Here is a 24,970-nt window from a genome sequence, read left to right on the forward strand (position 1 = left end):
CCCAGTCAGTTGGCCCAGAGGTGGCTAGTCCTTTAACTTAGGTCTTCATCTGCTTTGAGAAGGACAAAGTTCGTTCCACTTAGAGAAGTTTCTGCTGTCATCCCAGCAGTTATTTTAAGTCACAAAAAGTAGGGACAAATATATGTGAAAAAATATTTTTAACCTTCTAAAGTATGAGTATAAAATAGGGGAATTATGTGAGATAAGTCAACTTTATTTTCTGAATATTTTTATAGTACATCTGTGTTCAAGCTCATTTCTCTTTAAATAAATACAAACATAAAGATAATATTTTTGGAGGAACCCTGCTGTTCACAATCACTTGTCTTTACATTTTAACTACACTTCTACTCTCTCTCTCCTCCCAGAAATAATTCTAGTTCTGAATGGCAACCTGAGAGATGGGCAAAGCCATCTGGAGTCCCTTCTTGAGAGCAGACTGATAAACTTGGTCACAACCAGCCATAGGATATGATGCTTTGGATGCCTGCTCGTAACTAGCCATCCCACATTACAACTAATAGTATCTGGCCAATATTTAGGAACAAATAAAAGGCCATCATTAAAAGGAATCAGGGATCTTTTGGAAAAATGAGTGATTCTAAGCCTGGATCATAAAATGCACAAGATAAGCCTGAATATCTAAATACCTTACTAAAAGTAAGGAAGCTTCAAAGACTGCTAAAGTTATGTGAAAAAGACTCAGGGGCCAATTTGAAGGGCTCTCACTTCACAAAGACAATTTTTGAGTATTAAAAAATTAACATCCACAGAGAACTGAAACACATCAAATATTGATATCATTAAGTGCATAATGATTTTTATACAAAGCAACATTCACAGGTTACCTGTGGAGATGTTTGGAAATCAACTCATTACGAAAACTGCTAAGTAAAAGGAAAAGAACCAAGCATTTATCCTAATTTTCTTATACAAATTGTACCATAGGGTATTCAAATATTGATAAGGGAAAAGCTCTTTATGAAATAATTCTAGATAACAAGTAGAATAATAATAACACTATTTTGCAACTCCAGGAAAACAATGGGTCTGAGTGTTGTCAATGGCTGCTAAAACCATTACATGAAAAGCCAGTGGAGAATTTTATAATGGATTAATCTGGTGGAACCACTGATAAATCTTCACATTACAAAAAGGGAGATAACTCCAAAGATAAAAGAAAGAAAGAAAGAAAAAAAACCAAACTTGAACTGGATTAAACAATTTTGATATAAACACCAATTTATAGGAAACACAGGACACAGAACATGTTAAACACCACCCTGAGAACAAAATTAACCATCTTCCAGAATGTAAGAAACTCGACAAGACAATTACTTGGTTTCTTTAAAAAAAGAGGCCGGGCTCGGTGGCTCAGCCTGTAATCCCGCACTTTGGGAGGTCGAGGTGAGTGAACTGCCTGAGTCCGTGGATTTGAGACCCGCCTGGGCAACTTGGTGAGACCTCATCTCTACAATAAATCAAAAAAATTAGCCGGGCGTGGTAGCGTGCGCCTGTAGTTCCGGCTACTTGGAAGGCTGAGGTGAAGGATCGCCGGAGCCCAGCAGGTCGAGGCTGTGGTGGCTGGGAGCGGCCACTGCACTCCAGTCTGGGTGACAGAGTGAGACTCCACTCAAAAAAAAAAAAAAAAAGGCAAATAGGAAAAAAATGAGGGAAGAGTAACTATAGCTTAAGACACTTACAGGGACATATCAACCAAATTTAATATTTAAACACTCTCTGTATATTTGGTGATATTAAGAAACTTTTATTTTTAGGTGTGATAATGTTAAAGAAAAATGAGTTCTATACTTCAGAGATACATGATGATCTGATGCACTGGATTTGCTTCAAAATAATATAGAGGGCAGATCTAGTGGAATAAGGGGAGTATAAATAAAACAAGATTGACCACAAGTTGATATGGAAGTGAAAAATGGGTACATGAAAGTTCATTATACTATACCATCTACTTTATTTTATTTTAGTTGGAGTCTCACTCTGTCACCCAGGCTGGAGTGCAGTGGCACGCTCACGGTCACCACAACCTCGACCTGCTGGGCTCAGGCAATCCTTTCACCTCAGTCTTCCAGGTAGATGGAACTATAGGCGTTTGCTACCATGCCTGGCTAATTTTTTGATTTATTGTAGAGATGAAGTCTCGCCAGTTGCTGAGGCTGGTTGTGAACCCCTGGGCTCAGGCAATCCTCTTGCCTTGGCCTTCTAAAGTGCTGGGATTATAGGCGTGAGCCACCACGCCCTGCCTATACCATCTATTTTAACGTGTTTGAAATTTTCCATAATTAAATAAAAATAACAACCAAATTTCAGAGCTGAGAACTGTAGATTATCCCTTAAACTTGTTTTTTTAATGAAGAACTGAAACTTTTAAAGAAGCTAACTACATTAATATCCAAGATAGTGTTTATCTATGAAATGCTATATTTTTTTATCATTTCTTGAAGACATTATGATTGTTAAATAATATTTTAAATCACTGTATAATATATATAGGTTACTTGTTGGAAGAAACAAAAGTCACAAATGTGTTAATTCAATACATGTTTATTAAACCCTTACTACCTGATAAGCACTATCCTAGGCATTCTTTTTTCTAAAACAAATCTATTATAGTTATTCATATGACTCTGAATGAGAGAGCTGTATTAAAAATTACCTCTAGGGACCAGGCTCAGTAGCTCAGCCTATAATCCCAGCACTTTGGGAGGCTGAGGCAAGTGGATGGCCTGAGTACATGGGTTCGAGACCAGCCTGGGCAACTTGGCGAGACCGCGTCTCTACAATAAAATTAAAAAAACAGCTGGGAGCGGTAGCACGCATCTGTAGTTCAGGCTACTCAGAAGGCTGAGGTGGAAGGATTGCTGGAGCCCAGAAGGTCAATGCAGTGGCCGTCAGAGTGTGTGCCACTGCACTCCAGCCAGGGTGAAGGAGTGAGACTCTAATTAAAAAAAAAAAATTACCTCTAGGGTTAATAGTGATGTTCTGTTAAGAAAGTTTCTCCGGCAATATGTGATTTCAGAACGATAGCCTCCTTCTTGCTGTGCTTTCTTCCATCTAGATAAATAAAATGTAAACAAAAAAAAATTTAATTAAGTTACCATCATTTAAAAAGAGGAGGGGTCTTGCTTGTTGTAGCAGCTACCGATATAAGAACTTCAACTGCAATACAGATAGTTTTTTCTGCTTATGTATAATAGTAAATTATTAAGTTACTTCAAATTGAGATAATATACATATAATACTAAGTACATCATTAAGTTTTAGAAAGGATTATAAAACATATGAATCTCTAATATAATTATATCTTGACAGATGAAGTAACTAAAAATAAATTTAAATCTTAGGTACACAATTTTAATGAAAGTCAAATAAACCTTTTTTTTTAAAGTAAGTAACATAAGGTCATTGGTTTATTGATAATACCCAGATTATCTTTACCCTAGATATGCATTGTAGATCGTCAAGTGGTCTGAATCTGCCATGGCCAAAGCTGATTTTGCAAGATCTGCTTCATCTTTTCGACCAATCGGTGTAGTAAAAGGAGACTTCTCCGTCATAACTGCAGCTAATGTTGCCTATTCATGAATAACCAATTTATTGTTAAAGAGGTATACAGTGAAAGTTAGTAAAAGTAAATCAAAAAACATCCACACTTTAAATTGCATTTTTCTTATTTTCAATACATTTATCATGTTCTACCATAGCTAACTTATATTTTCATTTTATCTACCTACCTACCTACCTACCTACCTACCCTACCTTAACTATCCTATCTACCTATCTATCTAGAGTCAGAGTCTTACTCTAGTTGCCCAGGCTGGAGTACAGTGGCATACTCACGGCCATCCCAGCGTCGACTTGTTAGGCTCCGGAGATCCTTCTGCCTCAGCTTTCCAAGTAGCCAGAACTTTAAGTATGCACTACCTCACCCGGCTAATTTTTGATTTACTGTAGAGACGAGGTCTCGCCAACTTGCCTGGGCTTGCCTTGAACCCATGGGCTCAGGCAATACACTTGCCTCAGCCTCTCAAAGTGCTGGGATTACAGGTCTAAGCCACCGAGCCTGGCCTATATTTTCATTTTAAACAATTACTTTTAGTTTTGTTTTATGGAATTTAAGAAAAAAAATCACTTTATTACCATTTCAGTGAGGTAAGGAGGCAATATCACCAGAATTATAAAAAAAAGTAACATGTCTAAGTGATTTACAGTTTGTTATACATTTAGAGGCAATCAGAATTATAGCTCAGTTATCTTGACTCCCAGACTCAATTTCACTCCTAGTCTGCAATGCTCTTTAAATATAATTTGTTTTAGATAATAACCTATTTGTTGTTGTAGGTTTTCAGATAAACTGTCATAGCAGAGATTTTTTTTTAACATGACACAATTCTGGTTAGTACCTATTTCTTTTTTTTGAGTCGGAGTCGGAGTCTCACTCTGTTGCCCAGGCTGGAGTGCAGTGGCATGCTGCTCACGGCCACCACAGCCCCGACATGACCTGCTAGACTCAAGTGATCCTTCCACCTCAGCCTTCCAAGTAGCTGGAACTACAGGTATGCACCACCATGCTCAGCTAATCTTTTTGATTTATTGTAGAGATGAGGTCTCACCATGTTACCCATGGGCTTAGGCAATCCTCTTGCCTCCGCCTCCCAAAGTGCTGGGATTACAGGTGCGAGCCACCATTCCCGGCCAGTACCGATTTCTAATACTAAAAAAGAGACTAGAGTATTACGTCACAGTCTCTCCATTCAGTTTTTAAACAGCCTTGATTTGTAATCCCAGAAAAGGTGACAGCTTGATAAAGCTGGAAGGTCGGAATGGCACAGCAGGTATATATGCCCAGAGATTCAGACAGATGCACAGAAGGTTAATTTTGAGAACTGAAGAAAATAGAATTCTGATAATTACTGGCTTAGAGAAAGAACCTAGAAAAGGGAAGGAAGAAAGTATTTTATTCTACTTCTTTAAGTCTGTAGTGTTCAAGCTTCCTAAGAATCACCCAAGCCGGGGTTGGTGGCTCAGCTTGTAATACCATGCTTTGGGAGGCTGAGGTGAGTGGATTGCCTGAGCCGGTGGGTTCGAGACCCACCTGGGCAACTTGGCGAGACCTCATCTCTACAATAAATCAAAAATTAGCCGGGCGTGGTAGTGCGCGCCTGTAGTTCCAGCTACCTGGAAGGCTGAGGTGGAAGGATCGCCGGAGCCCAGCAAGTCAAGGCTGCGGTGGCTGGGAGCCTGGACAACTGAGTGAGACTCCAACTCAAAAAAAAAAAAAAAAAGAAAAAAGAATCACCCAATACATATTCAGTAAATATTTCAAGTGGGTAGTTTGATAGCTAAAGTCTAGAAAAGCTAAACTCACTTACAAAATAGTAGCTACATTATAAATAAGTAAGCAGATGAATAGATTTTTTTTTTTAAGCATACCAATATAAAAAGTGAAACACTGTATTAGAAAATTCTCATCAAGTATTCAGGCCCCCTGAGTTTTAATGTTAGTACAGATATTCTATTTAAACCAAATTTTTAATGAAAACTTTAAAAAGGTGTTTCCAAGTTTAATAACTTCCTGGTCAAATAATATTTAAAATGAAGCAGCAGCAGCAGCACCATTTGACTTACCACTGGGTCAAGGCAGCCAAATATGGCACCAAAAATAAGCATCTTGCCAATCTTGACATTCACAGGTAAAGCTGCAAGGTGCTGGCCCAATGGAGTTAGTTTAGGCTCATTTAGTTCACAAGCTCCAATTTTTCGGAGTAAATTCATTGCATTGCTGATCACTTGAAGCTGAGGTGGATCTAAGGCTTTGGAGAGGAAATCTTCTGGAGAACCAAGATTACATTTCTGCAGATTTAAAGAGTAATAAAATTGGTATTTGATCAGAAATAATTAATACTACCCAAAGAGATTATAATGGAAGTAAATCTCAGTTCAGTAAAATTTTGAGCAAAGAGGGTAAATGTGTGAGTAAGGCCATCCTATTATTTTTCTTATAATGGTGGGGAAAGAGGGAGAGAGACTGTGAGTTATGTGTTTGAATGGTGGAGGCAGGCACAGGGATGAGATCTTGCAGTCTACATTTTTAGTTTCTTCATTTCTGATTTTTATAGAGTCAAAAATCTAAGAATGGAAAGATAATATAGATCTTTCAGTCTAAAAAAGCCTTGGTTTAGGTCAAGGTTTCTCAATCTCAGCACTACTGATATTTTTGGACTGAATAATTGTTTTAGGGATCTGTCCTAAGCACTGTCAGATGTTTAAAAACATACTTGATCTTTACCCACTAGATAGCAGTAGTATTTTCCCTGTTCAATTATGATAATAAAGATTATCTTGAGGCATTGTCAAATGTCTCCTGAGGGCAATATTGCTCCCAGTTGACAATTACTGGTCTATGTTACGAGGCTGTATTTTAATCTATAAAGTATGAGTATCTAGGTAAAATCGGAATACAGTGGACTTACTTATAAAAAGATGGGGTGAGGCATATATTAAAGAAGAGTAAAGTATTTGAAAATCTAAAGCAAGATAAGGTAAATTTAGGTCTTCTTTTTTTTTTTCCTAGAAAGAGGTGAAGAACAAAACTCATCGAGTTTCCCTAAGAATACCATAATATGAAGACATAATTCCTCCAGAGGTACGCGTAAAATTTCAGGAACAGAATAGTCCATAAAGCCTTCAAATCTGAAAAATTAAAATAAATTAATAATAAATACCTATGATCAGAAATGTCATACAGTACTGATTTAAGTGCTCCAAATTTCCAGTGCTATGTCATACCTTTCTCTTGTGTACATTCGGAAGCAGAAGCCATCTCTGACCCGCCCAGCTCTCCCCTGGCGCTGAAGAGCACTGGCTTTACTGACAAATGTCTCAACCAAAGAACTCATCTGACTGCTTTCATGGTACCTAAAGAAATGTTTTACAAAAGTAGATAACTGACTTAAAATGGAAATATTTGAGTCTTAAACCTAAGCTGAACATAGACTAAAGGAGTCCATTATTACTGTGGACCAATATTTCTCAAATCATGTTTCATATTTAAATAATTTAGCAAACACTGCATACTAAATCTTACACTATCAAATTAAAAGCTATGGCACAAGGAAAAGAAAACTTGTTTAACTTACCTTTCTCAAACTAATGTGTATGAAATCATTTTAGTGAAATATCTATTAATTACACAACAAGAGTTCTTTAAAATAGTTTGAGAAATGTTACTATGAACATTACAATTCAACATTCCTTTCACAAGATACAGTTAAACCTTGAAAATAATTCCTCTAAAGGTACAATCCAAAGAATCAAGAATTTGTTTTCTATTGAATAGTAATATTTTTTGATTACAATAAACTACTAAAGGTGTTCTCTAATTTTATGCATTATAAACATTTGTGAAATAGTTGGCCGGGCTCAGTAGCTCAGCCTTTAATCCCAGCACTTTGGGAGGCTGAGGCAAGTAGACTGTCTGAGCCCACGGGTTCGAGACCAGCCTGGACAACTTGGTGAGACCTTGTCTCTACAATAAATAAAAAAAGAGCCAGGCATGGTTGTGCGCCTCTGTAGTTCCGGCTACTTATAAGGCTGAGGCAGAAGGATCACCGGAGCCCAGCAAGTCAGCGCTGGGGTGTCGGTGAGTGTGCTACTGCACTCTAGCCTAGGCGACAGAGTGAGACTTCAACTCAAAAATTTAAAAATAATCATCTTTCTGTTGAAGATTCAGTTATGGTTAACTATTGTGTCTCAGTTATTGTACTAGGCACTTTCAATTATGAAATTTTCATTTTCCCCATCTACACTTGAGGAAGCTGATGATTAGAAAGGTTATATTACGCCGGGCCCGGTGGCTCAGCCTGTAATCCTGCGCCTTTGGGAGGCTGAGGTGAGTAGATTGCCTGAGCCCGCGGGTTCAGCAAGACCTTTGGGAGGCTGAGGTGAGTAGATTGCCTGAGCCCCCTGGGCAGCAAGACCTCATCTACAATAAATAAAAAAAATCAGCCGGGCATGGTAGCCCATGCCTGTAATTCCGGCTACTTGGAAGGTTGAGGCAGAAGGATCGTCAGAGCCCAGCAGACCGGCCACTGCACTCCAGTCTGGGTGACAGAGTGAGACTCCAACCCAAAAAAAAAAAAAAAAAAAGGAAAGGCTATATTACTTGTTCAGGAGATGTGAATCCAGTTCTGACTCCAAAAAACATGTTTTTCTTTTAAAAAAACAATCCCCAAAATAATGCTTTTTGTTAATAATTTACTTTACAAACAAAAAATCTATAAAAATTTATTTATGGTCTAAAAATTTTTTTTTGAGTTGCAGTCTCACTCACTTTGTTGCCCAGGTGGAGTGCAATGACATGCTCACGGCCACTGCAGCCTCAACCTGCTGGGCCCAGGCGATCCTTCCGTCTCAGCCTTCCAAGTAGCTGGAGCTACAGTCCTGTGCCACCAAGTCTGGTTAATTTTTTTTAAAATTTATTTATTGTAGAGATGAGGTCTCGCCAGGTTGCCCAGGCTGGTCTCGAACCCCATGGGCTCATGAAATCCTCTCATCTCGGCCTCCCAAAGCGCTGGGATTATAGACGTGAGCCACTGCGTCCAGGATGGTCTAACACTTTTCTCAGTACTTTTCTAAAAGTAGCAGTACACTGGCATTACTTATGGGAAAACCTGTGACATGAACTTCTGACATATACTCCCAGACATTTAAAAATTTTCTATAGTTTCTATAAGGCTTTTTGCTTTGAGAAGAATTAGGACATTTGGGATTTTTCCTATATGATTCTGTGATTTCTCCTAAGAATTCAAGAGCCCCAAATGCTTTACAGATTAAAAATGTTTTGATTTGGAAAATTCAAACTTACTTATTTTCTTTTGTTCTTCCAGTATCAATTACAAATACAACATCTGGGATAGTGATACCCGTCTCTGCAATATTTGTTGCTAAAACAATCTGAAAATAAACAAAAAGCTAAAACATTTAGACCACTTTCAGCAATATATTATCTTTTATGCTTCCAATGAATTTTAAAGTGAATTTCAATTTTATTAACAAAAGCCTACAATCTATTTGCTATTATTGTGTAATTTTAATTTGCTCTAATTAGTTTCATCCACTCAGCTTTCTAATTAGAATAAAGTTACAAATTTTTAATCCAACAAAAACACCACCTCCCTAATTCTACTTAATTATTTTAAAAGATGACAGAAGTAGAATGGGAAACCAGACAGAGAATGGAGACAGCTCAGCACAGCCCTTCGTAATTACCAGGGGAAAAAATAGTACATTATTGAGAAGAACTGGGTTATTCCTGGCCTAAGAAATAGATGATTTCTTAGGTCTAGTTCTAAAATTCTCAACAGTCATGGTTGAATAGTACAATCTTCTGCATCTTTTCCTGTTGAATTCTTGGAAATAAAACATTTAAGAAATTCTACATCAAATCGATAAGTACTGCACTATTTCAACTGTGTATTTCAATACTGAATGATTGATTTTCTTATTCACTTATCCTAGGAAATGGAACCCAGATTATTAAAAGCTGGGTGAGCCAGGCATGGTGGCTCATGCCTGCAACCCCAGCACTTTAGGAGGCGAAGGTGAGAGGACTGCCTGAGCCCACAGGTTCAAGACCAGTCTGGGCAACTTGATGAGACCTTGTCTCTACAATAAATATATAAAAAATTAGCTGGGTGTGGTGGTGTGTGGCTGTAGTTCCAGCTCTTTGGAAGGCTGAGACAGAAGGATTTCCTGAGTCCAGTAGGTCAAGACTGTGGTGGCCGTTACCGTGCCACTGCACTCTAGCCTGGATGACAGAGTGAGACTCAGACTCGAAAAAGAGCTGGGTGAGACAAATGTGATCATTCTATTTCAGTAGCATTCAGATTTTTTTTTTTGAGTCAAAGTCTCACTCTGTCGCCTAGACTGGAGGGCAGTGGCACGCTCATGGTCACTGCTGCCTTGATCTGCTGGGCTCAGGCAATCCTTCCGCCTCAGCCTTCCAAGTAGTTGAAACTACAGGTGTGCATCACCACTCCCAGTTAATTTTTTTATTATTGTAGAGACGAGGTCTCACTATGTTGCCCAGGCTGGTCTCGAACCTGTGGGTTCAGGCAATCCTCTCACCTTGGTCTCCCAAAGTGCTGGGATTACAGGCATGAGCCACCATGCCCAGCGAATTCAAATTTTTTTGCTAAGAGGTAAGAACTCGCCAGGCTCAGTGGCTCAGCCTGTAATCCCACGCCTTTGGGAGGCTGAGGTGAGTGGATCGCCTGAGCCCGCGGGTTCGAGACCCGCCTGGGCAGCGAGACCTCATCTCTATAATAAATCAAAAAATCAGCCGGGCGTGGTAGTGCATGCCTGTAATTCCGGCTACTTGGAAGGCTGAGGTGGAAGGATCACCGGAGCCCAGCAGGTCGAGGCTGCGGTGGCCAGGAGTGGCCATTGCACTCCAGTCTGGGTGACATAGTGAGACTCCAACTCAAAAAAAAAAAAAAAGAGGTAAGAACTCTATTTCCTTTAAACAAAATCTTATAGGGAAGCCCAAATGTTTCAGATCAGAGCACAACCTCAGAATCCCTGGAATTTTCAGAGCAGTCAGAAAGCCATCAGATTAATTCCTTTTAAAGATGACAGAAGTGAAGTTGAGCAGTTGCCAAAGGCTACACAGATGGCAGCAGTCGAGGAACAAAGAACCACAGCCTCCTGTCTTACAGTCAGGTTCTTTCTAGGTTCTCTGTGTTCCCCACATTTCCTACATTGTGCTCTTTTTTCTCCTTCTGAGGGAGGGTTCAAAATCTGATAAGCTATTTGCCAAGTATCTCTTCATTTATAATCCTGTACAGAGGACACAATGAAAATACTGAGATTCCTCCTCCTTATCTAATGGTCTATGTACTGCAAAAATAATCAGGGATGAACAGCCTAGAGAACAACAAGAATCCTTCCAGGACTTAAATAGTTCTTGTCATCCAATCTCCTTCATGAGGCCTCCTGGGGAGAAAAGCAGTGATTTCCTCCCGGACCCACAAACAATATCCATACCATATTTTTCAACTACCACTCCCCCTCAAAAGTCTTGTCCCTTCAAAAGCAAGCACATAATGTAAATATTCAAATGCTTGAATATAATATTAAGTTAACTTCTGATTATGTTAGGCTGTAGAGCACTTGGAGTCAGCCATGCACTATAAGGCAGTTAACAACTGTCTTTGATGATTAAAAAGTCCTAATGCTTTCATGAAGTACTTGCAGGTGTATCACATATAAATTTGCTATACTGAATTTTACCTTCCTGATTCCTGGAGGAGGAAGTGTGAATGCTGCAGCTTGATCTTGAGTTGAAAGAATAGAATGCAGAGCTATCACTTTATATCTGAAAGTTAAAATCATAGTTCTTAGCAAGAGTTTCTCTTTAGAAGACACTGCAAAGAATAACAAAATTTATTTGCATATAGCAAGCAACTTTAAGATATTTATTATGAAAAAATTTAAACACACATAAAAGTTCACAGAATACAATGAAACCCCATATACACCCATCACATAGAAATAACTTAATATGAATTATATGAAATATAGGATTAAAAATTTTGTGTTAAATGTTCCAATGTTGAAGTGATAACCATGACAGTTGTAATAAACTATATCAAAACAGATACAGTAAACAGCTGATCCAATATGTATGGATGATACGCTGCAACCCTGTTGGGGTTTGCATTATTCAGTGGGTTAGGGGAGGAGAGTCACCTTCTTACTCTTAACCACAGAATTCCCTCTGGTTAATCATATTTTTAAAATGGAACAAATGCAGTACTTAAAAATTTTTAGTGCATAAAATGTTATAGTATAAATGTTAAAAAAAATTGTTTGACCACTGATATTTTAACTAAAGGTGAAAAGATACCTTGAAAACTCTAACCGAGAGTTTTCATGAAAACTCTAACCAACGGTTTTAATGAAAACTCTAACCAACAGTTTTAATGTATCAAACATTTTTTTACTTTAAATCGACTAGGAACATAATGAAGATATGTAATTACCGTTCAGAATAAAATCTTCTATCATTTGATAGGAGATCATACAACTGTTGAATATGAGCAAGCCCTGGTAAAAAGATCAATACTGCTCCTTCAATATTCCTGAACTGGGGACTTGTGTCTGAAATTTTAAAAAATGATATAGTATCATAATAAGATAAGGAACAACATATAAAAAATTATTAAAAATCTCCAGTTAGAGACGTATTATCAAAACAAATGAGACACATTAGAAATAGAAGTATACCTAAATATGCAAGAAGTTCCAAAATGAGATCCAGGTTAATTTTATGAGGATTCATGTAAAGAATAGCATGCTGAGTACGGCTGCTGTACTTTTGGTAAAATGGATTTAAATCAGCATTTGATCCAGTCTGAACTGGGATGTATTCCTGAAAGAAATCCAACCAGAGAGAGCTGAGTAAAAATACTAAGTCTTTTTTAAAAGACAAAGAAGAAAAAATTAGGTATCTGCATTCATTCCAATCTGTATTTTTCTCATTGTTAAAATATAGAAAAAGCACACTTTTAAAAAATGGTATCAGAAAATGTCCTATTTCTTCTACAATTTAATGTCATCCAGTCCTTAACTACAGCAAAGCCTTTTATCTTGGCATATACATACTAAAAGAATTGTAGAAAAACATATTGTGGCTGGGCTCTTTAGCTCAGCGTACAATTCCAGCACTTTGGGAGGCCAAGGCTAGTGGACTGCCTGAGCCTGCAGGTTCGAGACCAACCCAGGCAACTTGGCGACACCTTGTCTCTACAATAAACCAAAAATTAGCTGGGCGTAGTAGCATATGCCTGCAATTCCAGCTACTTGGAAGGCTGAAGTGGAAAAATCGCCAGAGCCCAGCAGGTCAATGCTGGGGTGGCTGTGAGTGCACCACTGCACTCCAGTCTGGGCGATGGAGTGAGACTCGGACTCAAAAAAAACCCCCCAAAAGCCCAAACATATTATAATCATGTATGCATCATTCTGTGGGAACCAAAAAGCAGCCACACCAAGAGAGAAGATACCTTTGTTTTTGAGTCATGGTCTTACTCTGTTGCCCAGGCTGGATTGCAGTGTCATGATCACAGCTTACCGCAGCCTCAACCTCCTGAGCTCAGGCGATTCTTCCACCTCAGCCTCCCAAGTAGCTGGAATTACAGGCATGCGCCACCATATCCAGCTAATTTTTTGATGTTTTTGTAGAGACGAGGTCTCACCACTATATTGCCCAGGCTAGTCTCAAACTCCTGGGCGCAAGCAATCCTCCTGCCTTGGCCTCCCAAAGTACTGTGATTACAGGCATGAACCACTGTATTCAGCCAAGGTCTTAAGTTTAATAAGTAGTTTATATCTGCCTCATTCCTTTTATAGTCTACTTTGGCCACTGAGTTCCAATCATCTCTTTTGAAATTACTTTACTTTTCTATCTCTGGTGTTTCAGAGAAAGATTTTAGTTTTTTGCTTTCTTGGTTTAGCTGTAATTAAAAGATAAAGTAACTTTGTGTTTTCATCAAATTGGATACATGCATGACATCACGGATATAATGAAAATGCTGGATCTAGTACTATTGGCTAAATGCAGGATAGCATAGCTTTTGTGCTGTTTTTAAAAACACATTGAGACTAACTCCCTAGGAAGAACTACGCTTGCTCTAGACAGCTTCACTATAAAGTTATGGTTGGCTCCTGCCAGAGCAGGCGCTGCTAAGAAAAGCATTGACAAGTATCTAGATTTTGGGCCTGTTCTATCCTGACTACCTATGGTGTTGATACAAGATAGAGAAATTCACTACAAATTTACTTCTCAATAATTGCTCATTGCTCTGAAATTGTTATAAGAAGTTGTGTCTTACTTGTATGGGCCTCGATTTTACATGTGTATGATTTTACATATGGCTGAGAATAGTGTAAGAAGACAATTAGAACATCACAAATCAAAGCATTTATAACCTTTAAAATTTGTTCATACTCAATTTGTTCCTCATCTACCAAATTATACTTGAGTCCACTGTATTAGCCATATTATCTTGAAACTCTCACAGTAGGTTATGCCCTGGATATCATAATCAGGTAACTTTTTGTTCTCTTGTTACCTGATATTTTTTTATTCCCCCTGCTTTGCTTGTTACATTAATGGTTATTTCTTCTTCCTCTTCCAGAAATTTCTGGCAATATTCTGAGTCTTTCTCTAGTATAAATCCTGTTTCTTCTATTATATCTTCAAGATGAAAAACCTGCATAGAATAAGGCATATAAATGGATGAATTCAAATCCATTTCAGTAAGTATCATTTTAAAGAGAACAAGGGAATCATCATCTTTTAAATGTCACCAAATGCTAATTTAGAATATTATGAAAAACATTTTTTCAGTATTATTTGGGAATGAAGACTTGGTTGATATAGATGGACTGTCCCTAAAGTCTCAGGACAAATTACACTATGATGTATATATTTTTTAATGTGAAAACAGTTAAAAAGTAGACTTTATAAGTTGGATTTAAAAGGTAAGCAGTAAATTCTTATGCAGAATATGCAGAAAGGAAGCTTCAAAGACAACCCTATATTTTAGGGGTAAGTGAAAAAGGAGTTTCTTACTGCCAGGTAGCCACTCTTAATCTGGACATAATGATTTGATGTTAAAATAAGTTTTTATGTTATGTAAGCCCTCAGATCTGTCTTTTGCCAGATCTCGTCTTTCCATCTTACTCTCAGGCAAGGCAGCACAGTCATCTGATTTTCAAGGCTATCTCTAGGTTCTCTCTTGATATGCAGTACCCTACAAACAGTTCTGGGCTCTGACTACATGGGCCTGTCTTTTAGAGAAACTCCCCGGTGGGAATACAGTTTCTGCTTACAAACACATTATAAAGAAAACTTACCTCCACAGGATAACTTCTTCCTGAAATTCTGAGAATAGGGCAGTGTGTGAAATATGTAGAAAATTTTTCACTGTCCACAGTGGCACTCATTAGAATCAAGTGTAGATCAGAACGTTTCTGTAAAATTTCCTTCAGGATAATTAGTAGGAAGTCTGACTGGACACTTCTTTCATGTACCTTGCATAAAGGGAATAAAAAAAGTAATCATATATTGTATAAGGTCTAGTAAGAGGCTTAAACAGACACCCAAATCTATAAAAAGTTAATAATCAATATATAAGTACAGTCAGTACATGTGCAGGGAGGGAGAAAATGTATGTTACAAATAAGGCAGACTTTCAAAGAAAGTAAAGCTGAAGCCAGTGAAATTCAGCATATAATAAATATGATTAGCAGAATCTACCCTAGGAGAGGCTACAAATCAGATCAGGTGTAGCTGATATAAGATAAAAGTATACTCCAAATTCTACTTAGAAGCAAGGGTGACTCCTAAATCTCTGTCACTAATATAAAACTGTACTGCAGTCACCATTACCACAAGACAGATGGTTTAACCACTATATAGAAAAAGGGAAGTTAACTAGAGGAATCTGATGGGGTCTTTATCACTGTCCAGAAAAAAGGGTTTCATGTTCTTCCAACACAAGCATTTTAGGGAAAAGCACTGTAAATCTGCCATACTGCACAGATGAAGTATTGTGTCAGAACTTAACAAATATCTTTCTACCCCATTTTATAAAAGACTTAAGGTTGGGTGTGGTGGCTCAAGTCTATAATCCCAGCACTTCGGAAGGTCAAGGTGAGAGGACTGCCTGAACAACTTGGCGAGACCTCATCTCTACATTAAATCAAAAAATTAGCCAGGCGTGGTGGTGAGTGCCTGTAGTTCAAGCTACTTGGAAAGCTGAGGTGGAAGGATTGCCTGAGCTCAGCAGGTCGAGGCTGCAGTGGCCTGGAGCACACCACTGCCCTCTAGCCTGGGTGATAGAGTGAGACTCTGACTCAAACAAAAACAGCAACAACAACAATAACAAAACCCAAAAGACTTAAGATATCACACAAAGGTCAAGTACATCAAGGCAACAAATTAAAACACATTTTATCATTCATTTGCTTGGAAGAAAGGAAGTAGTGGTTAGGGGTGTAGGCTCTGCAACCAAATGGTGGGTCCAATTCTTGACCTGGCCACTTAGAGCAAGACTTAGGGAAAGTTATTTAAATATTTCTGGGTCTGTTTCTTCTATAAAAAAGAAAATACAAATAATGCAAACTTCATAGAATTGTGACAATCAAATGAGATAATGCAAAATCCTTAGAACAGAGCCTAACAAATAATAAGTACTCAGTATTGTGTTAGCTGCTGCACATTAAAAAAGCAACCAAGACAGTTCTCTTGATCTGAGAGTTTTCGGTGCAATAAGCAGATATTGTACAGGCTGGTTTGATGTTACATATGAAGGGTAGCTAATCCAAACAGTCAGAAAGACTACCAAGACCAATTGTCATTGATGCTGAGAACTGATGGATGAATTTGAAAAGAAAAAGAGGAGGAAGAAACAGGATGAGAAAGAGAGGAAAAGTATTTGTGTCAAGTGTGTAAAAAATCATGGTGGAAAGAGGGATAGTAATACACTTCAGGAACTGGAAAAACAGAAACAATGACTTGAGATGAGGAAGAGATAAAGCTAGAGAGGTACTCAATAAACTGCCACATAAGGTCTTGTAAACCATGTTAAGGAGTTGGGACTTTACCTTAATGATTTAGGTAGGGTAGTGATTAAAGCATTTTAAAGCAGGAGAATCATGCGGTCTGAGTTTCATTTTAATTTAATTTCATTTTTTTTGAGTTGGAATCTCACTCTGTCGCCCAGGCTGGAGTGCAGTGGCATGCTCATGGCCATTGCAGCCTTGACCTGCTGGGCTCATGTGATCCTTCCAATTCAGCCTTCCAAGTAGCTGGAACTACAGGCATGCGCCACCACGCCTGACTAATTTTTTGATCTAATGCCCTCCAGACTGGGCGACAGAGTGAGACTCCAACTCAAAAAAACCCTAAAAAACACAAACAATTATGCAGTAGTTGAGAAGCAGTATGCTGTTAAGAATACAGACTAGAGTCAGAATGCATGGGTTTGAACACACAGCTGCAGAACTTACTGGCTATGTAAACTTGACTAAGGTATTTCACCTCTCTGTACCTTAATTTAATAAAAAGATAATACCTACTTCATTGGGTTACTGGATGGATTAAATACATTTACATATATATTAAAATCCTTTGAACACAACATCAAGCATATAGCAAATATTATATAGTAATTATTAAATAAATTAATATGAGGTATATTTGTTAAATGAAATTAAACTATTATATATTAAATATCTGGCATTGAGTATGTACAAAGACAATGTTAGCTAGCATTAGAAGACATCTTTTTAATACAAAAATACTTGACATTTCTGGACATAACTATAGAATCTACCCACCTCATCTACAATAACATGAGACACATTAGTTAGAAGACCATCTTCTTGAAGTTTCCTTAGCAAAACCCCTGTTGTACAATAGAGTAACCTGGTAGATTCACATGCTCGAGATTCCATCCGGATCTGATATCCACATAAAGAATTCTGAAGGGAGAATACAAGGCCTTGATTAGCTCTCACAAGTGATCATGGAAATAAATTATAAAAAGTAAAGCACAGGTGTTAACTTTGCTACTATATGAAGCAGTCTAAGTAATAAATCTATTAGCATAATTTATTATTAGAAGTATTTTCTCATGGTCTTCAATTATATAAAACTATAAAATGTGTTTTGGTAAATTTAAACAGAAAAACCCTTGTTCTTTCTAAGGTGTTGAAAAAAGCTGTTCGCCTTCTTCTAGTACCATTAACATGGTTATGAAAACATTACTAAACATTCAATGAGTTTCTTACTCAATTGTCTTGGAGCAAAATATTGAGGCACCCAAGCTCAGAATTTTAGAGTAGCTTCTATAATTTAGTCTACTTTTCTATCAAAATCTTATAAAACTCGCCACCAACAAAAAGCAGAAGGTATCAATACCAGTGGTGCCTAATGCAAATTCTGATGTAACATCTATTTCTATCACATTTTTTCCTTACTTCTTTTGTCATTTGTTAGTCTTATTTGTGTATATGTCTATCATCCTCTTAGAGCAGAAACTGTACCTTTTTTTTTTTTTGAGTCAGAGTCTCACTGTCACCCAGGTTGGAGTGCAGTGGCATGCTCACAGTCACTTCAGCCTCAACATGCTGGGCTTAGGGAATCCTTCCACCTCAGCCTTCCAAGTAGCTGAGACTACAAGTGTGCACCACCTCACCTGGCTAAATTTTTGATTTACTGTAGAGACAAGGTATCACCATGTTGCCCACGCTGATCTCAAAATCCTAGGCTCAGGCAATCCCCTCGTCTCAGCCTCCCAAACTGCTAGGATTATAGGCATGAGCCTCTGCACACAAGAAACTGTGCCTTTTTTATCCTCCTATGTTCCAAGACAGAAACCCAGACAATTTGCTAAATAAAAATTTTTTAACAAAAGGCAACCCTTCTTAGAAACAAAAATATTACATACCATCTTCAGAAAGAACAATTCAAAGTGTAAATAATGAATTTATATGAACTTGCAATCCATCATATTTACCTTTAACTAGTTTAAATAACGAATTAGATTAATTCCTATACTTTGCAGTCATTCTGGTTAAGATCTAGCCAGTTTTGTGTATACTTGTGTGGCAAAATGCATGACAACAGATATTTAAGTACTTTCCCCACCTTTTTTTAAAATATAAGGTTGGAAAATACTAGCATTTTCATCTATATTGTTTTTCCCTTCTGCTAACTGAAAAGCATAAAAATCATTCAGGGATACATTCCACAGAAAATATTTATAAAAATTTGGGATATGTGATATTATCAAATTTGAATTTGTCCATATTCTTTGTTCAATTTAGTATGTAACACATGTGAATATTCAGTTATTAAAGTTAATATATTTTATAATGTGAGAATTCTAAGGCAGAATTACTGATAGCCCTTTTCATACTAAGGACAGTTGCATTTTATCACATTTATCAAAAAAACAAAAACCTAACAAAAAAATATGAAAAGGGGGTCAGGCATGGTGGTTCAAGTCTGTAATCCCAGCACTTTGGGAGCCCGAGGTCAGAGGATTGCCTGAGCCCAGGAGTTTGAGACCAGCCTGGGCAACTTGGGGAGACCTCAACTCTACAATATATAAAAAATATTTAGCTGAGCGTGGTAGCGCACGCCTATAGTTACAACTACTTGGAAGGCTGACATGGAAGGATCACCTGAGCCCAGTAGATCAATGCTGGGGTGGCCTTGAGCATGCCACTGCGCTCCAGGCTGGGGGACAGAGAGACTCTGACTCAAAAGAACAAAACAAAAGAAAACAACAAGAAAGTTCATGAAATGTGGTACTGAACAACCAGTAAGTCAAAACTCATATGGTGTAGGTTCCATTTGGATTCCAAGAGCAAAGGTGAATAATGTCATCATTCACTGAGGTAGAACTGAAAGACAGCTTACCCTTCCTCCAGGTCCACTTTCATAGCCCAATTCATCACACACTCTGGTGGCTAAACTCACTGCTGAGATTCTTCGGGGCTGGGTACAGACAATGTTACATTTACTTGCTCCCTGCTCATTTAGAAGCAAATCTTCCAACAGAAAATGTGGTACTTGAGTACTTTTACCACTTCCTGTTTCACCTGCCACAACCACTACCCGGTGCCTTTTAAGCGTTTCTACAATTGAATCTCGGTGTTTGAATACAGGTAACTGCTGTCTTTCCTTTAGAAGGCGCTGATACTTCGGTGTGCTTTGCAACTTTCTAAAGAGGTTTCTAACAGGTTCCAAATCTTCTGCATTTGCTGATTCTAAGGACAGTGCAGAAAAATCCTCATCAGAAACTAAATTTTCCCAAGATTCTTCAGGATCTTCAGAGTTTTCTGTCTTATTTTCAGAATGCTGTTGCTGCTGTTGCTGCTGCTGTTTCAATTTATTCAGAAGTTTGGCAATAAAAAGATCACGTGGTTTATTGGTTTCCATTTTATTTAATTCTTCCCTTTTCTTTTCTGCATCACTCCACTCTAGCCAAACATCTCGGTAGGTAGGAGGAAGTAACTGATGAACTGACTAAATGAAAAAGAAAAAAAAAAAAAAAACAGCAGTATGTTATTTTCACTAACTACTGAATATCCAAATTCAGTAGGTTAGAACTTAGGTTAGTTATATTACTCTTAAAATGTAATTTGATTTTTAAACTATTATTACTTTAATATAAAAGATATATGATATCACATAAATTTAAAAATAGCACATTATATTCAGGCTTCTTGACTTACTAGCTGTGTGACCTCCATGTGCCTCAGATTCTGCATTTTTAGAACAGGGCTAGTAATAGGATGTCCTTTACAGGCATACTCTGAGGTTAACTTTACGTTAATAAATGAACATGGTAAACTACTGAATAAATGTTTTTTATTCCTGCAGGGGTACTGTATTAAATGTAGATGAACCATAAATCATTTCTAAAAATACAGAGCTCCCTTGGAGATTCCAGCAGTTGTATAATGTTATAGGTCAAAGTATTTTAAATGAATTACAATGGATGGAATCTAAGTTATCCTAATTCTGTGCTGTAAAAGAACTTGTAATTATCTCTCTGACACTGATAGTCATTTTTATCAAGTAAACATAGGTTATGAAACCTTATTTTGCAGAATAAGGAAAATAAATAACATTAAGAACTTTTACTGGCAGAAATTAGAAAAGAATTACTGTTCAGAGTTCTACTTAATCAGTATCTAAAATTTTCATTGGTTCTGATTTCCTAAAAGATACACACATTTATTGTAAAAGGGAAATACTGACAGTTCAGATTTTTTAAAAAGAGCATTATGTTCTTAAAGAGCTTTCTTCAGTAGCACTTTATTTTAATATTTCCTTAAACTAGAAGCATATTGTTAACATAACCTAAAATTGAATCAATGTCTATAACTTTTTAAAGTTGGGAGACAACATAACATTAAAGGAAAACAAACTTTAAAAATTCTCATTAATTCAAACATACTAGCACAACTATTTTTAGTATGTACATTAGTATAGTCCCCAAAATTGGATCAATCATACTATCCCCTTCAGACTTCATCTGATCTAAGAAAAGAGAAAGACTGAGCTGTGTTTAGGGTTGAAAGGAAGCCAAATTATGAATAATAAGAAATGAGGATTAAGCTGAACGTGGTGGCTCATACTTGTAATCCCAGCACTTTGAGAGGCTGAGGTGGGAGAATTGTGTGAGCCTAGGAATCTGAGGCCAGCCTAGGCAAAAAAGCAAGAATTCATCTCTACAAAAAAAAATTAACTAGTTGTAGTGGAATACACCCGTAGTCCCAGCTACTTGGGAGGTTGAGCCAGAAAGATCACTTGAGCCCAGGAGGTTGAGGCTGTGGTGATCTGTAAGTGTGAGACCCTGACTCAAAATAAATAAAATTAAAACAAAAAAGATAAATGAGGATTAATCAGAAAAAATAGTCAGCAAAGAGAAAACTGACACTGAGGGTCAAAATTAAACACTACCTTCCACATGCAGATATAGTTTTATGTCAACAAAATATAGTAGTACATCCATTACTCCAGAAATGATTTTTGAAGCATGTAGGTTAAAAAGCCTTACCTGCCCTTTCACTAAACGATAAAGGGCTAAAGTAGCTCCCAGGTGCTGAGCTTGCATGCCATCCTCCGTTAAGATTGTAGGGCATACCACCAGGACATCATCTTCAGATTTTATAACCCTTACCCTACAAAGGAACAAAAACAATTTTTAAAAATAAAATTCATGAGTCACATTTTTAAAAAGAATTCCATTAATACTGAATTGAAATTTATTTTAATTATTTAAATATTTCCATGGAAGGCATGTATTAGATAATAATTTATAAGCACTATGAACCTGAGATGTGGAATTAGAGAATTTCCTAAACGTCTACTTAACTCACAGAAAACAAAAAGATTTTCATCTAACATTTTTAAAAAGTTCATTAGGTTAACTAGAAAAACATACCTACATTTCCAGTATCTACCTACTGGAACTTTTTCAAAGGAAGGATTTGGACTCTTGGGAAGATTCTTCCTGACCCAATCAATCAGAAATTGTTTGGGAGATTTTCCAGTCCAACTTCGAGCAGTATAGTCAAAATTTCTAACATCATGAGGTTCTTTCTTTTTATCTAAAATGGTAGACAAAGATTGGTTCTTTAAAAATGGTTATGCAGTAATATAAATTCTCTTTTGAGTCATCAAAGTCCTCTTGCTTTTGGGAGCAGCACTTTTAGAAGAGAATAGGTAGAGAGAGGACAGAGAGAAAGGCCTGCTTTTCTCTGAGTGATATAAGAGAATCTTCTTATGGAAAGAACCATGGAAAATTCTGAGTCTTCAAACAAAATTATCTCGAAGAATTTAGGTATTCTTGTAAAATATCTATGTTGTTATCCACGTGATGAATTTGGGATACTCTGAATTACAATGCTCAGTAGGTCATCCTATAGGTAAAATTATTGAAAAAATAGAAATCAGATGTTATCTCTCTGCTTTACAGCTGCCCTCACCACCACCACCACCACCACTACCTTCAATGGCTTCCTGTTACATATAAAATAAAGTCCAAATTCCTTACAACTGCCAAAAAGCTCCACGATCCATCTCTGCCTGTCTTTTGCCACTCCTCCCCCATGCTCACTTTGGCCATCAGCCAATTCTTCAGATGTTCTAAGTATGCCTGTCCCAGTACAGTAGCCACTGGCCACACATGGTGATCCAAGTGTAAATTAATTAAATTTAAAATTTCAGATTCTCAGTTATACTAGTTACATCTCAGGTATTCAATACTGAAAACTGGCTAGCTACCACACTGGATAGTACAGATACAGAACATCACTGACAGTTCTGTTAAATGGTGCTGCTTTCTTTTTCACCTTAGATTTCCATTATACTCTCCCTCTTGGAGGGTTCTTTCTACCACCTTGTCATCAGGCTAACACCTAATCTCATCTGTCAGATCTCAGAGCAGATGTCATTAGCAGTGTCTCTCCCATACATATTGAATCCTCTTGTTATCTCTATTAGAAGCTAATTCCATCGATAGCACACGTCACATATTTATATCTGTGTCACAGAAAGATAACTCTGTCAGGAGTCTGGAGATGGAGTGGAAAGAAAGGAGACTGAGGCAAGGTATCTCTGTAATTACAAAGTGCTATACCCATAAGTTATCATAATTGTTAGTACTTTTTCAAGACAGATATATTTATTTATATCTGTATATATTTAAAGCTTACCTTCCCTAGAAGGTAGAGACTAGGTTATTTTGTTCATTATTGTGCACACAGCACTTGTCATTTTGTACAATGAGGATTCAATATTACTGAAAGAATAATTTTAAAAACTGACAATTTAGTATGGGACTCAATTAACTGTTACACAATCTGATAAATACTATACTAGGAATAAATGAACTCAGGGGCACAAAGAAGTACACGACTACTTATATCTGGTGGCATGGAAGGAAGGCTTAAAAATGATGTGCTGTTTGAGTTGAGCCTTGAAGCTTTGGACAGGTTGGCTCAGTAGGGGGTAGCAGGTTGAGCAAAGTAATGGAACCATAAAACAACAAATGTTTTAAAGAATCATGTGGCTGGAATATACCGCTGGAAGAATAAGGTAGGAAGGTAGATTGTGGAAGAATACAAAAGATCTTGGACTTGTTACTGGTGTCAGTAGGCTCACAGCCATTAAAGAAGTTTTTTTTTTAACACATTTGTATCTGTGTCATAGAAAGATAACTCTGGCAGGAGTTTGGAAATGAGTGGAAAGAGAGGAGACTGAAGCAAGGTATCTATCTGTAATTACAAAGTGCTATACCCGTAAGTTATCATAATTGTTAGTAGTTTATCAAGACAGCTCATGGAAGTATAACTTCACTGCCATCTTAAGTAGTTTGCCAGAATGCAAAGTAATGAATTTTACAATTACATATTCCTTGACATTTTATTATTTATAAATTTTATCCTGGCCATTTTCCCTTCATTTTACCTTTCTCTTCTTCAGTAGCAGCTGTAGATTTTTCAAATAAATTAAAGTTCAATGCACTTTCTCCTTCTGTGGCAACAGAAGGCTTTTTCCTTTCATTTTGTTGATGTGAAATCTTTATGGCTGGATTGAATACTGGATGGTCTTCTAGAGTTTCCATTTCTACCAAAAAAAGATAAAGTTTAATTTCATGTATTTGTTTTTTATGCCTTTGTTATTTTGCAAAATGGTGAGGTAGCATTCCTTTTTTTCCCTTGTAGCCAATTATTTACTAATTCCTAGTAGGAATTTGTTCTGAAAATCAGAGACAATTCATTCACTTTCACAACATATACTAAAAAAAAAATTTTTTTTTTTAGTTGAAGTCTCACTCTATTGCCCAGGCTGGAGTGCAGTGGCACGCTCATGGCCACTGCAGCTTCCACCTGCTGGACTCAGGCAATCCTTCTGCCTCAGCCTTCCAAGTAGCTAGAACTACAGGTACATGCTACCACGCCCAGCTTATTTGTTTGGTTTATTGTAGAGATGAGATCCTACCAAGTTGCCCAGGCTGGTCTTGAACCCCTGAGCTCAGGCAATCCTCTTGCCTTGGCCTCCCTGCCTGGCTTAAAAGTTTTAAAATATTTAATAGATAAAGTAAGTCTGGAAAAACACCTTCATTAGAAATAAATACTCATGAAATTGTATTCTTGAATGGAGATGGTATTTTATGGTAGAAAACAAGGGTTGGCAAACTATGCCTTGCGGGTCAGATGTAGCCTACTGCCTGATTCTGTATGGCCTGCGAGCTAGAATGGTTTTTATATTTTTATTTAGATTAGAAAATGTAGTTTATTTAAAACTAAATTAGGCCCGCCTCCACGGCCTCAGCCATGGCAAGCGGTAGCGGCGCGG

General features: G+C 37.4%; 1 protein-coding gene across 2 annotated transcripts in view; it reads right to left on the reverse strand.

Annotated features, from left to right (window-relative positions):
- DHX29 (DExH-box helicase 29) overlaps positions 1 to 24,970 on the reverse strand; it is a 55,447-nt gene that overhangs the window by 9,983 nt on the left and 20,494 nt on the right. The window contains exons 8-23 of one of the 2 annotated variants that reach the window (XM_021716391.1): positions 24,080 to 24,238; positions 22,053 to 22,218; positions 21,666 to 21,789; positions 19,670 to 20,125; positions 17,428 to 17,571; positions 14,941 to 15,117; positions 14,154 to 14,294; positions 12,310 to 12,454; positions 12,066 to 12,183; positions 11,314 to 11,398; positions 8,888 to 8,976; positions 6,811 to 6,939; positions 6,639 to 6,714; positions 5,650 to 5,874; positions 3,460 to 3,596; positions 2,982 to 3,075 (exon numbers count right to left, since the gene is read on the reverse strand). In XM_021716391.1, coding sequence (XP_021572066.1) covers positions 2,982 to 3,075; positions 3,460 to 3,596; positions 5,650 to 5,874; positions 6,639 to 6,714; positions 6,811 to 6,939; positions 8,888 to 8,976; positions 11,314 to 11,398; positions 12,066 to 12,183; positions 12,310 to 12,454; positions 14,154 to 14,294; positions 14,941 to 15,117; positions 17,428 to 17,571; positions 19,670 to 20,125; positions 21,666 to 21,789; positions 22,053 to 22,218; positions 24,080 to 24,238 — 2,465 coding nt within the window. Of the gene's footprint in view, positions 1 to 2,981; positions 3,076 to 3,459; positions 3,597 to 5,649; positions 5,875 to 6,638; positions 6,715 to 6,810; positions 6,940 to 8,887; positions 8,977 to 11,313; positions 11,399 to 12,065; positions 12,184 to 12,309; positions 12,455 to 14,153; positions 14,295 to 14,940; positions 15,118 to 17,427; positions 17,572 to 19,516; positions 20,126 to 21,665; positions 21,790 to 22,052; positions 22,219 to 24,079; positions 24,239 to 24,970 lie in introns of both variants that reach the window. The other variant, XM_008065785.1, reaches the window with a different exon arrangement.

Source organism: Carlito syrichta, unplaced genomic scaffold, assembly GCF_000164805.1.
Source record: "Carlito syrichta isolate Samal-C Ts95f unplaced genomic scaffold, Tarsius_syrichta-2.0.1 Scaffold308804, whole genome shotgun sequence".
NCBI classification, from domain to species: domain Eukaryota; kingdom Metazoa; phylum Chordata; class Mammalia; order Primates; family Tarsiidae; genus Carlito; species Carlito syrichta.